General features: G+C 30.1%; 1 protein-coding gene across 1 annotated transcript in view; it reads left to right on the plus strand.

Annotated features, from left to right (window-relative positions):
• LOC129231291 (centaurin-gamma-1A-like) overlaps positions 1-15,543 on the plus strand; it is a 361,060-nt gene that overhangs the window by 321,933 nt on the left and 23,584 nt on the right. The window contains exons 7-13 of the mRNA XM_054865578.1: positions 3,775-4,032; positions 4,079-4,275; positions 5,015-5,092; positions 7,176-7,280; positions 10,316-10,484; positions 10,637-10,780; positions 14,291-14,364. Of these exons, the coding sequence (XP_054721553.1) occupies positions 3,775-4,032; positions 4,079-4,275; positions 5,015-5,092; positions 7,176-7,280; positions 10,316-10,484; positions 10,637-10,780; positions 14,291-14,364 (1,025 nt within the window). The remainder of the gene's footprint in view (positions 1-3,774; positions 4,033-4,078; positions 4,276-5,014; positions 5,093-7,175; positions 7,281-10,315; positions 10,485-10,636; positions 10,781-14,290; positions 14,365-15,543) is intronic.

A 15,543-nucleotide genomic window follows, 5' to 3' on the forward strand; every position in this document is an offset into this window, starting at 1 on the left:
GAACTCTCTGGTCTTATAGTATTTTAAAAATAAAAATGAAGGTTTTTTTTTTTAATTATGAAAAAATGGTGGAATTCTTCCATTTTGGAATTTTCTGTTTAGTTGTGGATTGGATTATAATATTCAATTTCATTATCTTTTTACAAAAATTAAGTGTTCACCAATTGCAACGTTTCAGGGTTTATAGCACTTAAAGAAAAAGAAAAAGATGCAAAATTTTGAAAAAAGTTCCAAAAAACCGGCAAAACTCTCCGCGTTTTCGAATTTTTAAGGCTCGTTCGGCTGTCAAAAGCATGCAATTTCAAAATAACTTATTTTTTAAACCGTTGCGTTCACCAATCGCAACTTCTCCGTGCTACATTCACTCGAAAATAATTGTTTTGATTTTTTCGCACCACTCTTCGCTCTTTCTGTTTTACTGAAGAATATCATTTAAAATTAATACACTCCAATAACATTAATTATATTTTACCAAGTCATTAGCTTAACTTTATTCCGTTCTGTTTTTCATTTGTTACACCTATTTGTTCAGCATCGCAATTCCTATAGTAACATAAGGTTCAAAAATATATGTCTAAGAATGTGATGTTTCAGTACTTATTTAAAAATTGGTTTTCAAGTGAAAACAATGACTCTTTCTTTATGAAAAACAAAGTTCTACAAATATTATAATTCCAGTAATGTAAGGATGAGTTTTGCTAACTCTCCAAAGCATATCTTAGTTCTTTCTTGTTTGACTTTATTGAATGCACATGTTCTTATCAGTCAGCTGAATCACTGTTCTTTATGAAAAGAACTTGAAAATAAGATTTCCCCCTTCTGATGCTCATGGGATCTGCATTCATGTGGAAAGACAATACCGAGGACTTCCCCTTTCTCGTTTCGTCTTGCAAACGAAACAATGGAGTACTCTAGCTCGTTTGCTATGGCGTTATGGGGTGCAAGTGTCAGGGTCAGGTATACCATGCAAGGTGTCCTTGGGGTAGGAAATGGCGCGAAGCTGAGACTGGACTATCAACCAAGCTTTTAACATTTCAATATCAAGCCACCATTTTGATACCACCATTTTCACACCACTAAAACCTCTCGCTGCGGCACCATAGGGTACCACAGCAACCCACTTTGAGAATCCTATCTCTATTTTTTTTAATTGTTAAATGTTGAATATGAAAAACAATTAAGATCGTGCAATTAAAGGTATCCATACTAGTAAAGCAAAAATTTCCAATGAAAGGTTCACGTATTTTGGAGCAGGGCCGACTCAAGTGGTTTTGTCCCCCAGAACAAAAATGAAAAAAGACTCCCCCCCTCACGATAAAAATATTGAAATTTATTTATTGTTAATAAATACATGCCAATGAATCTTGAATAAATCTTGCACATAGATGACCTGCATCGCAAAATAATTCATATATAATAAATAAGCATTTAGCTTTGATAAATAATCATTCATTGAAGCTCCTTTTTCGATTATATAGGAAAAAAGAAAAAGAGAAGAAGACAAAAATTGAAAGCGAATACTAGAAAAAGCATATCTGGGGCCCTGTGTAACATTTACATGAATTGAAACATTTACATGAGAACTCGAACCTCCTAATTTTTTATAAATGTAATTTTTAATAAAAAATAGTAGCAAGTGGCAACCATTTCTGTGGGCTCTCATTAAGTCATATCTTCATTCTAAGACAGTGTTGCTTGATTTTTTTTTTTTTTTGATGAGTAGAGGTGGAACCCTTATTAATGTTTACTTTTTTCATGGAGCCCTGGATTTTTTTTTACACAATGTAATCTACTATCAGTAATATTAAATGTTAGAATATTTTAATGCATTTTTCATGCAAAAAAAATTATAATAGTTCACATGGATATTAAAAAATTTTTTACAGCTTTTTATCTTATTTAATGAAGTTCTGACTTTAATAATTCGTGTTTTAGATATTTCGAGGTAGACCCAGCCCCATTCATCTTGAACTATGGAGATTCAACTATATTTCTGTTCTTGGATTTAGTCACATATATATCCATATTTTTGTTATGAGACAAGGTTAAATTTAACATAATATTTGACTTTAATATTTAACTGAAAGTCTGGGAGAAGTTTGGATATATACAAACTAAATAATAATCCGTGATCGGTAATATGAGTAAAAATAACTTTGTGAACCAAAGTTACCCTTATGTACGCCTTGATATAGCATTTTTTTTATGCGGCCAGTTTTTACTAGCCGTTGCCCCAACTGTCGCTTTTATTCATAAATAACACCCAAGCGGTCTGAGTATGATGAAAATTAGAACTGGGCCTGAACATCAGGTCCCCCCCCCCCCCCAACTAAACTGAAAACTCGGCAAAATTGTTTCAGAAAATGTAGTGGCTGACCAAGGTTCTAGCCTCGAAGGCCAGCGGTCCAGAACACAAATCAAATTTCAAAGTATTTTATTCTTTCCTAAATGACATGGGAAATTAATCCGTTATATTAAAAGAACTGTAAAATGATAAAAACATCGGCAACAAATCTGCAGCAGGAATATTTTACAGAAAATATTTTTACTATTTTAAATTCTAAAATATTTTTAAATACGTTTCTGTTTATTTACCAGAATCGTTAAATAAAAGATTAAGCCCATTTGGAAATTTCAACAGTAACGATCGTCATTGTACATGCGAAACGGTTTACTTATTTCGACAGCCATCAGCTTTGTTTCAGTTTGAATGAAACGAAATGTAACAAAGAAATTCGATGGTTAAAGATGGTGTACTTTTTGTATAAAAATTCCAGTGAAAAAAAAAACATTTTTTAGTTCATTAATTAACTTACATAGTTTTTCGAGAAACATATGCATAGTTCGCCGTAATTTGGTGCATAAGCTAAACTAAGAAGGGGGAAATGAAGATCAGCCCCTCCCCCTCCCGAACCATATCAGCCCCCTTTTGATCCAGATATGTTCGACGATGGTACGTTAAACAACTGAAACAATAATTTAATAAAATAATAGCAAACTTCGAAACTATGTATAAAGTAACAACGAATAGAAAATAATTGTGGTAATAAAAACAGTTAAATCGAACATTTGTGAACACAAAACTATTGTCCGTCGATTTCAAATATCACTGACTGAAAAAGAGAGTCAGCACCCCGCAGTGTCAGCTCTCAACACCCCTTCAGTGAATAGAAAGAGAAACACCCCCTTGGTCAGCGGCTGTCCCTCACGAAATTTGGAACAGGGGAAAGCACAGTCAGAATTTTACGTCGCTGCCGTTTTTAGAGTAGCTTTCAGGTGGCAGAATTTTACGTCGCAGCCGTTCTCGATGCAGAATTTTCATGGCGAAATTTTCCGACACGGCCGCTCTTCGATACATCGCTGGGTGAAGGAATTTTACGTCACGGCCGCTTTAAGGGTTAAATTGCAGTAAAAACAGCTTCACTTGCTAAATAGAGTTTTAAAAAAACTGTAAATCTAATTTAATGATTTGACGAAAAGTTTTAAATTCCAAAGAAAGTTAAATATTTTTTTTTTTTGAAAAGGTGTGTATGCATTTTATACAAAGAAAAATGATCATTTCACATTACAGGGGGAGGGGGCGTCAATTTTTTTTTATTAAACGGACTTTCATTAAATTTTTATCCCGGGCATCGCTGTGTGGGTACTGCTAGTATATATATATATATATATATATATATATATATATATATATATATAATGTGTGTGTGTGTGTATTTTGAATAAAATCTTTGTTTAATGGATTGTTAAAGTTTTTATTTTTATTTCTTTCAGCATGTCAGAAGATAGTGCAACAGAAAATGGCTGGTATTAGCTCAAGACCCAGCACACCCAGCCATACAAATCGTTGTAATAGTTATGTTTCCAGCTCTACATCCGTTGGTGGAAATACAAATAATGGATATCATCCAACTACAAGTGTAGGAACCACCACTCATTCAGCTGTTTCAGCATCTCCTAGTCATCTTAGTCATATGCCTCCTAATCATGGAACAAAAGTAAACATAGATTGCTTGTATATTTCAGAAATTGGATGTTTTCCGTGTTTTTTATTAATTTAATCTTACTTTTTAGGATAATCGGGTAGAGGGAGTTACTTTGAATACCAGAGAAACTAAAGATAAACCAGAAAGAGCAATGGGTGTTGAAGTCCTTGTTTCAAATACTTTAGTTGTTCCAAAAGATTCTAAAGATTTGCCCACACCTTGTTCTACTCCCACAACATCTCGGAAAACACGTCGACGGTCTAATCTTTTTCCTGTAAGTAAATACATTGTAAAAGAAAGTTTTCTCTGCAAATGCTTTTACACCATATGAATTTGTATGATATCTTTGAATTCTTCTGAAATAAGCATTACAACTTGTAAAATGAATACAAATGCAGAAACAGTTGATGAAACTGACACTTAAGTGTCAAGTTGAAATTTGTCATTTTTGTAGCATTATGAATAGCAATTATTAGAATAAATTGTATTTTCATTTTGGAAAATTCCTTTTTAGGTTTAATTTTTACTCAATGATGTGAACCAATTTCTTTCGGAAATGTATATCAGAATTTGTTGAAAATCCTGTGCTATTTTTTTTCCATATGATGTGAACAAAATTTATGTTTTGGATACATATATCACTCTTTTATAGTAAGGCACCAAAGACTTACTTGTCTGTGAAGACAAGGAACTTAAATTCATTTTCTTCTTTCTTTCTTTTTTTTGTATGGTTTTGTATTTAAAACTTTAAACAGTGCTGTAACTTTAATATGTGCTTTGCTGATATATATTTGTGCAAGTTTTCTTACTATTTAACTCTATTTATCTGGTTATTATTATTTTATCTTATTTTTAATTTATACTTAGCTTACTAAACTTTATTCATATCATGCATTTAAGTCAATATTTTCAATATCTGTAAATAATTCTCTCCTTGCGTTTGAATTGTTATTGGAGGCTTTGCCATCATGTTTCTGAGATTATTTTGTTTTAGAACAAATTTTAACGCATTTTGTTTTGTTTTTTAGCCTTTGAAGAAATGTGAGGATGACAAGAAAAATAAAAACGGTGAAGTCGGTAGTGGTCGAGTGATTCCTTTAAGGCAGGTAATGTATCTTTTTTCCTCAGATATTATACTAGCAGCATTTGTATTCTCAAAGAATTTTTTTTTCTACATCTTTAGGGTCTTCAGTTTTATTCCTAATTTATATTAATTGCAAAATCATTCTCCTATGAATAAATATGTGTGTGTATACATGGGCCTAGTCGGGGTTTCCGTTAGGGAGAGGCAAGCATAGATGCAACAAAATAGTGGATTTTAGGGTAGTGTACATTTTTTTTTGACACTTTCTTATTGGTGCAAGAATTTAATAGTATCATACATGATATATATATAATCTTCTAGAGATTTTGTAAAATTTAAACAAGTTTTTTTTTAAAGTGAAGCTTAAAAAAAACTCTACTTGAATTGCATTGTGGTGCATCTCAACATCACAATGTAGAGCTGACAATGCATCACAATGTAGAAATTACTTCACCCCTAGTCCTAATATATAAAAAATATATAGATACATAGAGGGGCCATTCCACGAAAAAGTCAATCCTTTATCTTGCTCGTGACGGTTCATATACTTCATTAAAAAGTAATAATTTTAAAGGGTGATGACAAAATTTTTTGCTTAAGAAATTATACGTCAGTTTGTAATTTGTTTAGTAGTAAAAACTTTTTCATCAATATTTTAAAGTATTATTTTTAATGAAATATATGAGGTGTTACGTGCAATATCAAATGATCGATTTCTGTGGAATGGCCCATAGACTTTTTCAGAATGTATGCCTAAAGATCCACCTGCTGGTAGCAGTGTAGATTTGCCACATTGTTAATATTTTCTGATTCAGACTTTCAGACTTGATGCAAACTTTATGTAAATCAAATTTTTTTATGTATCATATGTTTTTGGGATTCCACAACTGAAGAGGTACCTGAATCACACTTTTTTTCTATTATAACGTTTGGCAGTTACAAGACACTTTGATCCATAGGCTGTAAAATTATTGTAGTAATCAGAAATAAAAGATGGGTTGGATCTTTGAGTCCTTCTGGATGTGTTTAACAGTTATCCAATAGCACAACTGCTTCATTCAAAGTTTAAGCATGCTTACTTATTTGATATTAATGTCTACTGTGATTTGTCTTTGATCTACTATATCATGATTACGCTATATAAATAAGTGCATTTATTTTGTAATATAATGTGACAGTTCACTTCAAGATTCATGAGCAATATTCTACAAATATTAAAAATATTTTTTAATTCAACATTTTGTTTATGTTCCTGGTTTTTGCTTAATTAATATCTCTGATACAAAAAATGTTTATAAAAACGAAAAATGGCAATAATGTCCATAAAAATATTTCCTTAAAAATAAAAAATAAAACAATTGTCAGATACTATAGTAGGAATTAATAATTATTGAATCATTTTTTCTGATGTCTGTGAAAATAATTTCATCTCAAAACATCAGTTTACGACTTTATTAAGTGTTATTACTATTCCCCTAATTATCTTCAACGGTATTGCAAACTTGTGAACAGATTTAAATTTTTCATGTTTTCATATAACATACTTTCCCTAAGAAAATATAAACATAGAAAAAAAGCAAAGAAACTCTATTCTTCTTCATATTTTATGTATACAGTTGGCTCTCTGTTTAACGACTTTCAAGGGACCACAAAAAATCGTCCTTAAGTAGAAAGCGTTCTTATATAGAATGCTTTTAAAGCTATAGTGGACCATCTGGGACTGTGAAAAGCCGTCTTTAAATAGAGAAAGTCGTTAAACAGAGAGCCAACTGTATTTGCATTTTTTATTACTGTTTTCTTTATTTCTTCAAAATTTTGACTGTAATTTCTTTTTCTAAAAATTTATATTAAACTTTTTAGTTCAATATTTTTTTTAAATGTTGCCTTAAGTTTACTCTTCCATTATTGATTAGAAACAATTTAAACTTTTTTTCAAATGCATTGTCTAAGCAAAGCAAATAACATTATTAGTGAAATATGAATTTGAAATGTTCATACTTGTCATTAACAAAATTTCACTCATATACTCATTGTTGATTTGTGTGCTTGTATAATAGGAGACATATTAATGCTTTTTATAGTTAGTAAATATTTTTTTCTTTTAGGGATATCTGTACAAAAAAAGTTGTAAAGCATTGAATAAAGATTGGAAAAAGAAATATGTAGCATTGACAAGTGATGGTAGATTAACGTATCATCCTAGCCTTCATGTAAGTTCTGTAATGATTTGCAAAAACAAAAGGATTGCAAAAAGAGTTCGCTTTTTCTGATCTTTAGAGAATAACTTCCCAGCTTTGTTTCCTCAAAATTGATCATGTTGTTTACCGATTTAAATTACTGTGAAGCACCATGTATATGTTTCTCTTTTATGCATTTTTATCAATTATACATTTTTAAAATTGGTGGTTGCAGAGTCTAATACATTTTGAGGTATACCTATTATAAGTTTTTTCATTTATACGCTTTTTTCATGCATTCCCCTCAAAAATGGTGCTTCACTGTACATTTATGTTTTGTTTTACCCTAGGCCTTCTATGCATTTAAGAACATTCATTAACTCATAAAGTTTTACTATAGTGTTATGACAAATTTGAATATTGTCATTCTTTGTTAACCCATTTTTCATTTAAAGCATTTTAGTGTTAAACACATTTCACTGTACTTAATTCCAAAAATTGATGGGTGTATTGGACCGCTATTAAGAGGTCTTCTTACTAAGGGATTGTTAAAACTTATCTTTTAAGAAAGTTATGAAACCAATCATTAATAAGTCTCAATTTAATTTATGGGATGCATTTGGTTTTGGTGATTTTTAATTGGGTAAAGCAATGGTGCTTCATTTTTAGCGATTTTGATGAAGAAGAATAAGTAAGTTGCATTTGCCTCCTTATGAAATGCAGAGGCATGCCATAACAATGCATGCCTCTGAGCGTGTAGGACTAAGAAGAATCATTCAAGATTCTGCTAGTAGATTTTTTCCTCCTGCTTTTACTTTCAAATCGTTATATTTGAGAGCAATTTTATATGAGCAATTTTACTTTTATTTACTTATTATTTTCCAGCTTTTCATTTGCTTGCCAGAATCATATTATGATGTTTTAATCAAATAGAGTTGCAACTGTTGTAGCAATGACTTGTTCACTTTGAACTTATGTAAAATATAGAATTGGCAGTAAAAAATAGGAAAATTATATGTATAAAAATGTAAATAGATGAATTTGTGGTAAGTTGTATGAAAGAATTCTGTGTTTTGAATACCTAAAAATGACTTCTGAGTTTTTAAGTCTTTTAAAAGTAATAACATTTTGCATGGTGTAGAGTTCAAAATAATTTTGGTCTTGGCCATCTTTTACATACTCCAAGCGGTAGCACGTACATAGACTTTGGTGCGCCTCCTGCAAGATTTATTATCCCCACTAGTTGCGTGCCCGGCGTTGCACGGGCTACTTGAAAAATGAAAGAGATGTCCAATTGATGTTTTTGTATTACTCTGACATCCGTTTCTAAAGCGCTAAGGAGTAAATAAATATGCGTCATGCAAGGTTTGCAAAACACCAGTAGAGCATATTTTTGTCAAAAATCTCTTTAACGTTAGTCATAGTTATCAATGATGCAAGTTATGAGTATTTTCAATTAGCACAAAAGATGAAAATATATGCATTATCAACTATAATAATCTGTGCTCACGTTAAAATGAATTACATCTGATAGACTATATCTGAACTATTTATGTACAATTACAATCAGCTTTTTACATAGAATGACACATACTTTTTGGTTGATTATGTGAAACTAAAGCACCAAGACTAAATTACTACCAATAAGCATTAATTTAATACCAAGTCATCATATTCCAAGTTAGCTTTAGTTAAAATCCTTAAAAGCAATCTTTTTTGTTCAACTCTGTTTCACAAAGAAATCCAAACAATCTTAATTTAACATGTTCTTTTAATGATATAAACTGTATTTTAAAAATAGAAACAGGAAGGAAAAAGAGAGTTATTACAATTCGAAAACTCACCCATGTGACGGGAAAAAGTCCAACAAAATAAACATAATTAGTCTCACATCCTAAGTGTACCAAAATATGAGGCCGGTGAATGATAAACTTACACTACAATCAATAAACATAGCTAAAGAAACAACTTTCATATGCTGAAAGAAAAGAGTTAAGAACGTTGAATGTAAAAAATAAAAAAAGGACAGACGATAAAATAAAGGCTATGTCCGAATAGGGCAATCAATTTTAAACTAATTTAAAATGAAATTCTGGATGGAAACGTTGTTTTAAGACTTGGACAGCAGCCAAAAAATTCTCTTTTAAAAGAACTATTAGAATTTTACTTGCTCACGCATATGCAAAATGGCAACAGGAAAGAAATAAAAATTCCTGAATAACGTTATGTTAATTAACGTTTTAATTAATATCTCTGCTAATTAAAGTAGCACAATTATGAAATTGGTCCTATTGTTTTCTTTGGAAAATTTCGGATTGATCAGTATCTCGTTTGACTCTCGATTCGCAGCGGTTCTCGAGAAGATCGATCTTCAGACAGACAGACGGACGTGAACAGATTTTAATATTATAGTGGATAAGATTTTTCCAACAATTTCAACATAGTGTTATTTTTTCAGAGTGTGGGACCCTCATACCTCTTGCGCTCTCTCGCGCCGCCAGAGTTGCAGGGGTGCTATGAATGTCACTGACTCCAAGCATAATTATTATGTTCAGTTTTGTATGTGAAAAATTTAATTAATTAGGTGTTACTTTGAAAAGTATTATTCAAAACTTGAATATTTTCTTAACTGAATTGCTAGCAATTTTATACTAATTCAAACCTTTTTGAGCCATGAATTTTTAATATAATTTCTGTAGATCTAAAGTCTGAATTTTATACATTTCTCTTGTATTGTATCATTTCTAAAATGATACTTTTTGTTTGGCAATTCAAAACATATTTTTCAGTTGATATATTTAGGAGTTCTATTGTATACTTTCATTGATGTGGTATGTGTTTAATGTTTTTGCATATATCTATAATGATGCAGAAAATCATGCAAAAAATGTACTATTTGTTGCATTTACCACTACTTAACTCCTTGTCTTCTCCTCTTCTTTTTTAAAGAAGATGTGTGTCAATTTCTTCAGCTATTTTATGCAATTCAAATCATTTGTTTTTTGTTTTTTTGTTTTTCCAAATTCATACTAGCAGTTAACTATACATGTTTATGTATATCTATTTAGGATTATATGGATGATGTACATGGTAAAGAGATTCCTTTGATGCATACAACTGTTAAAATTCCTGGACAGAAACCTAGAGGTTCACGAACGCCAGGAACATCAACTAGTGCCTCATCTCATCAGGTCAATGAGCTGGGCTCAGACCTTGGTAATTTATCTGTGGCTGGAGGTGAGAAAGTATTTAATTTTTTTTTTTCAATTTATCTTAATTTCATGTTTTAAGTATGTCAAACCATTGAATCTTATTACTATACTGCATGCTTTCCTTGGTGATTAAATGCTATCATGTACTGTTTAATTTATTATTTCAAACATCTCTAGGTGTTCTAAATGGGAGTGAAACTCAATTAATACCTGCAGTTCCCAGTACCAACCCTCTGCTGAGCAGATTAGATACACCTATTGTTAAAAAACGGCATAGACGAATGAAAAGTACTGGACTCAGGAACATGGAAGCGATGGATGGTTTGTTGATTCTTCTTTAATTTAGTCGTGTACATGTGAAGTGTGTCTGTGTTAAAAAATAACCATTGTAAAAGTTTTTACACTTAAATTAGTCAAAGAAGAAAAAGTCAAAAGCTAGTAGCCTTAATTTAAATAATTGTCTTTTCCAAAGTTGTACAGTAGTTGTTTCTGAATGCATCAGAAATCTTTAAAAAATGTTCTTTAAATATTTTTTGTATTTGTCTGCTTTTAAAAGAAATAAATAAACTGTGCACTTATTTTCAAATAGTGCAGAGTCCAGAATTTTTGTCAACATTTGCATATTTTTGTGAATAGCTATTTGTTTTTTATTTATTTATTTTTCATAAATTCTAATGCATCATAAAGAGAAGGCATCATATCTAGTTTCCCAGCATCACTATTTGCTGAAATTTCAGTTTTTAACTTCATTATAATGTTAGCTTCCAGGTGGCCAGTTAACATTGTATGAGTTTGATTTTCTTACTATTAAAAATTTTATTGAAGTAATTGTGTTTTTGTATGATTTGTATGTAGGGGAACATGGGGCAAAGTGAAATAGTGAGATATTTACTCTGCTTTTAGCTCCACCTATCGGGTATTATTTTAACTATGTAGTACCATATGAGGCAGTGAGAAGCAAAGGGATGTAAGTGACAAAATTAAAAATTTGGAGATAACCAGTACACATGATAGGTGAACCTCTCCTCTGTCTTGGGGTAAGAGATGGTACTAGTAGCCCTGGTAGTTGCTGCTGTACAGCATGATTTGGAAAAATATTTCAATGAAAGCCTACCTAGGATGTTATCTTTAAATGCATTTTACTCAAAACTTGAAAATGTCCACTTGCATCCATTTGCTTCTCACTGCCTCATATGTAATCTATTCCAGTCAGGAAGAAAATATCGCCGAATATTAAAGCATTTGATAACACAGGCAATTTTTAAAAAATAATACTCATCTTGTAATATGTTGTTGTAAGTCAAAAATTATTTTTGTTACTATAAAATGATAAAGTTTTTGTTCTCAACATTTTAAATGTTAATTGAGGCCTCCTAATATTCAACGCAGTATTAATTTAGTTAATATTAAGCACATTTGTATTTAAAATAAATTGTACAATTACTTAAGTACATATAAGGCAAAGTGGATGGGGCAGAATGAAATAGTTTGCTTCATTTATTCACTCAATCAATAAATATAAATCACTTATGTTTTTATTAATGAATTAACTAATTTGCATTTCTTCATTTAATAATTCATTTATTTATTAATTCATTCACTTATTTTCTTATTCATTCATTCTTTTACTCGCTTATTTATTTTTTTTCATACATTAATTGATTTATTCATTTAATAATTCATTTATTAATTCATTCACTTATTTTCTTATTCATTCATTCTTTTACTCGCTTATTTATTTTTTTCATACATTAATTGATTTATTCATTTAATTATTCGTTTTTTGTTTCATTATCTTCTCATTTATTCATTCAACCTTTTTTTACTTATTTTTTTGATCAGAAATATGTTTTATAATCGAATAGAAAATGTTTAATTTGTAAAATATTTTATTTTTCACTTTGTCCCATGAAAAAAAAGTGAAAATTTCAACTTTTTTTTTGAAGACTCAAACTTACTGCCAAAATTTAAAAATACTGTTTCAATGAAAGTTTTATTATAAAATAGAAGGTTCTTTCCTGTTTTACTGTAATTTTCAAAACAAATTTCTGATTCGTTCATTTTGAAAAAACTCAGTCATCTTAACCATTTCACTTTGCCCCACATTCCCCTACTTTGTGTATGCCTTTTGATCTTCAAATCTGATCATGAGTGTTTCCTCGCACTTGTGTAGCAGTACTATGAGTGTTTTTATTGTAATAACTATAATGTCTGAATAAAAACACTAAAAATAGAAAAAAAGAATGTGTGAGATCACATTCTTGGCTATTTTTAAATGTTTTTACATTCTGGGTAATCAATAATATTTACCCACAACATTAGTTGCATGAACCATTAACATTTGTTTCATAAGGAAGCTGGATTCAAATTTTAGCTCCTGAACATCTATAATAATAATTAAAAAAAAAACTATTAGAACATGAATTATTTTTGTTTTCTTATTCTTTGAAAATAAGGTTTTGTTGCTATTTTTATGGTTTTATTACTAATAAATTTTTTCAAAAGTGAAATAAAAATTACATTTTTCCCTTTCAAACAGATTTTTTTCGGCATTTACTGTTTACTTTTTGACATAAATATTGTAACATGTTTGAACCATTTTTTTAGGTGGCTGTCACAAGCTAGATTGCTCTAACTGTAAACATTATGAACTTGTAATCCTCAAAATGTTATTTTTCGTTTTTGTGTTAGAGAGAGATATGAATATCTATGCATTTGTTTTTTTATCCAAGAACTATTTATGGTTGCAATTTTTGTATTCATATTTATAAATATATATTTTCTTCTACAAATTAAAATTTTTAATGATTTCAAGGGATCAAAAAGTTCCTATTTTTAGTAGAGAGTTTTATAATTTTCTTTTTGCACTTCTGTTGATTGAAGGGATTTTTTTCTCTCCTGAAGCAGTATATGCTATACACATTTTGGTTGCTGAAGTTCTGAATGGTATGCTAACATGCAGTTAAACTTTTTGCATGGAACTATTGAAATAATGGTGTAGTTCTTGTAAGTAAAATAAAATTGTTGGAATTAAGGATAAGAAATAAAGCAAGATGTAAGGTGTTGGTGTGCTAAATTTTTGCATGGAAGACAAGACCAGATGCCATTGCTTTAAGTTCAAATCTCAGGCTAAGCTGGAAACAAAGAAAAATTACTACTTCAATGGGCTGTAGGCAGTTGGGACAACTTACCAAAAGAAGCTGTAATGAGTAATGGGGTAGATAGCTTTAAGAAGACTGTTTATCTTCACTGGGGACTGATAAATCAAGTATGGCCAGCCTAACTGGGCTGCTCCTCAATTTTGTTATTTGTACATAAGATATATTCTCTGCTTCTGTTAGTATATCATTTTCATATTCTCTGTAATCAACAGCTCCTTGATTTATTTATTTAAAGGTTAATTTGCATTGTGGTAAACTTTAACATGATTTGAAACATATTATTTGAAAACACATTATAAAAAAAAACATATGCTACTTTATGCAGACTTTTATACAATTTCACTTTGATTCATGCTTACCTCTTTGCATAAAACTAAGTTATGTTTGTTCTTATTTGATGTTAAAATTTTAAAGTACTAATTTAAAAATATTTTTTAAAAATTACTTAAAACTTCTTTGTCCTCTTGGCTTAGAATGAAGAAAATTGTCAACATTTTCATCGAACTACATTATTTTTATTTATTTAAAATCTATATTACTCTTCTCAAATTCATATTGTTGAGTCAGGTGATTAGAAATTTGACTTTTTTTTAATTGAAAAACTTTTATGTATAAATGTTAATCATGTATGTGAATAATATGAGTTATGTTTAGAACATTTTTGTTACAGATTCAGATGATCATGAGTTCATCATTGTGTCACTTGATAACAAGCAGTGGCATTTTGAAGCATCTAGCTCTGATGTAGGTGAAGTTTTAAAAAATAGCATGAATTAGTTTAGCTAGCATGCAGGGTGCACGATAGGTTAGAGGCTTGCATGATTCCACCAACTTTTTCTAAAATCCCACTCAATATAAATCCTTTTGTAAGCTATTCCCACTGTTCACCAGTTAGCACACATTAGTTAAAACCTTTGGGAAATTTCCCCCTCAGATTTTTTCATTTTTCATATTTATGTAAGAAAGTAGCCAGTATAAATGAAATGGCTTATAATAATTTTTAGCTACCATCTGATTATTGTCAGTAAAGAGAATAGTCTAGCAATTTAGCCGCACAGAAACAGAAAGAAAAAAAATGAGAATAGCTTTATTCTTTTGGTTTAGTGAATGCTCAAACACCTTTGAAATGTTAAGTTTATCTTCTGCTCTTAGTTGCAATAAAAAAAAAACATATTTTTAAACCCAAATTACATTGAAGCTGCACCAAAACAGTTTTGTCAGTAAGATTATCATTTTCGCACCCTTTTTTCTGAGGCATTAATGCAATTTTAAAAATAATTGAGAGTACTTCAACAACCCACCGTTTTATTGAATTAATTGATTTAAAAAGGAATCATGCCTATGCTAAAGTAATAAGATGCAGATTTGTTCAACCGGACAAATTAAACAATGTCTTTCGATGCTACGCTCATAAAAAAATCCTGTGCCACATGATATGCTAATATTTTATTCAAATAAATATTTATCTGAAACGTTCAAACAGTGAAATAAACTGCAAAAAAAAAAAAAAAAAAAAAAAAAAAAATCCTGTACCCACTTCAATTAAAAAATATTCCACTTAAAATTTTGGTCCGGGTGCGAAATCCCACTTTACTTTTTTGCCTAGTGTAAACCCTAACATATGAATCAATAAACATAGTTTGTAGAAATAGGCATACATATTATGCTCTCTCTTGTCTCAGTACCATTATTGATGGAAAGTTTGTAGCAATCTTTATATTTAGTATCACATGAAGTTTTTTTTTCCCTTTTAATTTACTCAATTAATTTTCATAATGTCATCCCCTTCCCCCTTTTTTTAATATAAATCTAAGGTAAAAACTACTTTGTGTTTTAAAGTGCATGATGTTCTCTAGTCATTAAAAAGAAATATTTAATTTGAAATTTGAAAATTTTAAAACAAATATTGAATTTGAAAAGAAT

This window comes from Uloborus diversus, chromosome 10 (genome assembly GCF_026930045.1).
Source record: "Uloborus diversus isolate 005 chromosome 10, Udiv.v.3.1, whole genome shotgun sequence".
In the NCBI taxonomy this organism is placed as follows: domain Eukaryota; kingdom Metazoa; phylum Arthropoda; class Arachnida; order Araneae; family Uloboridae; genus Uloborus; species Uloborus diversus.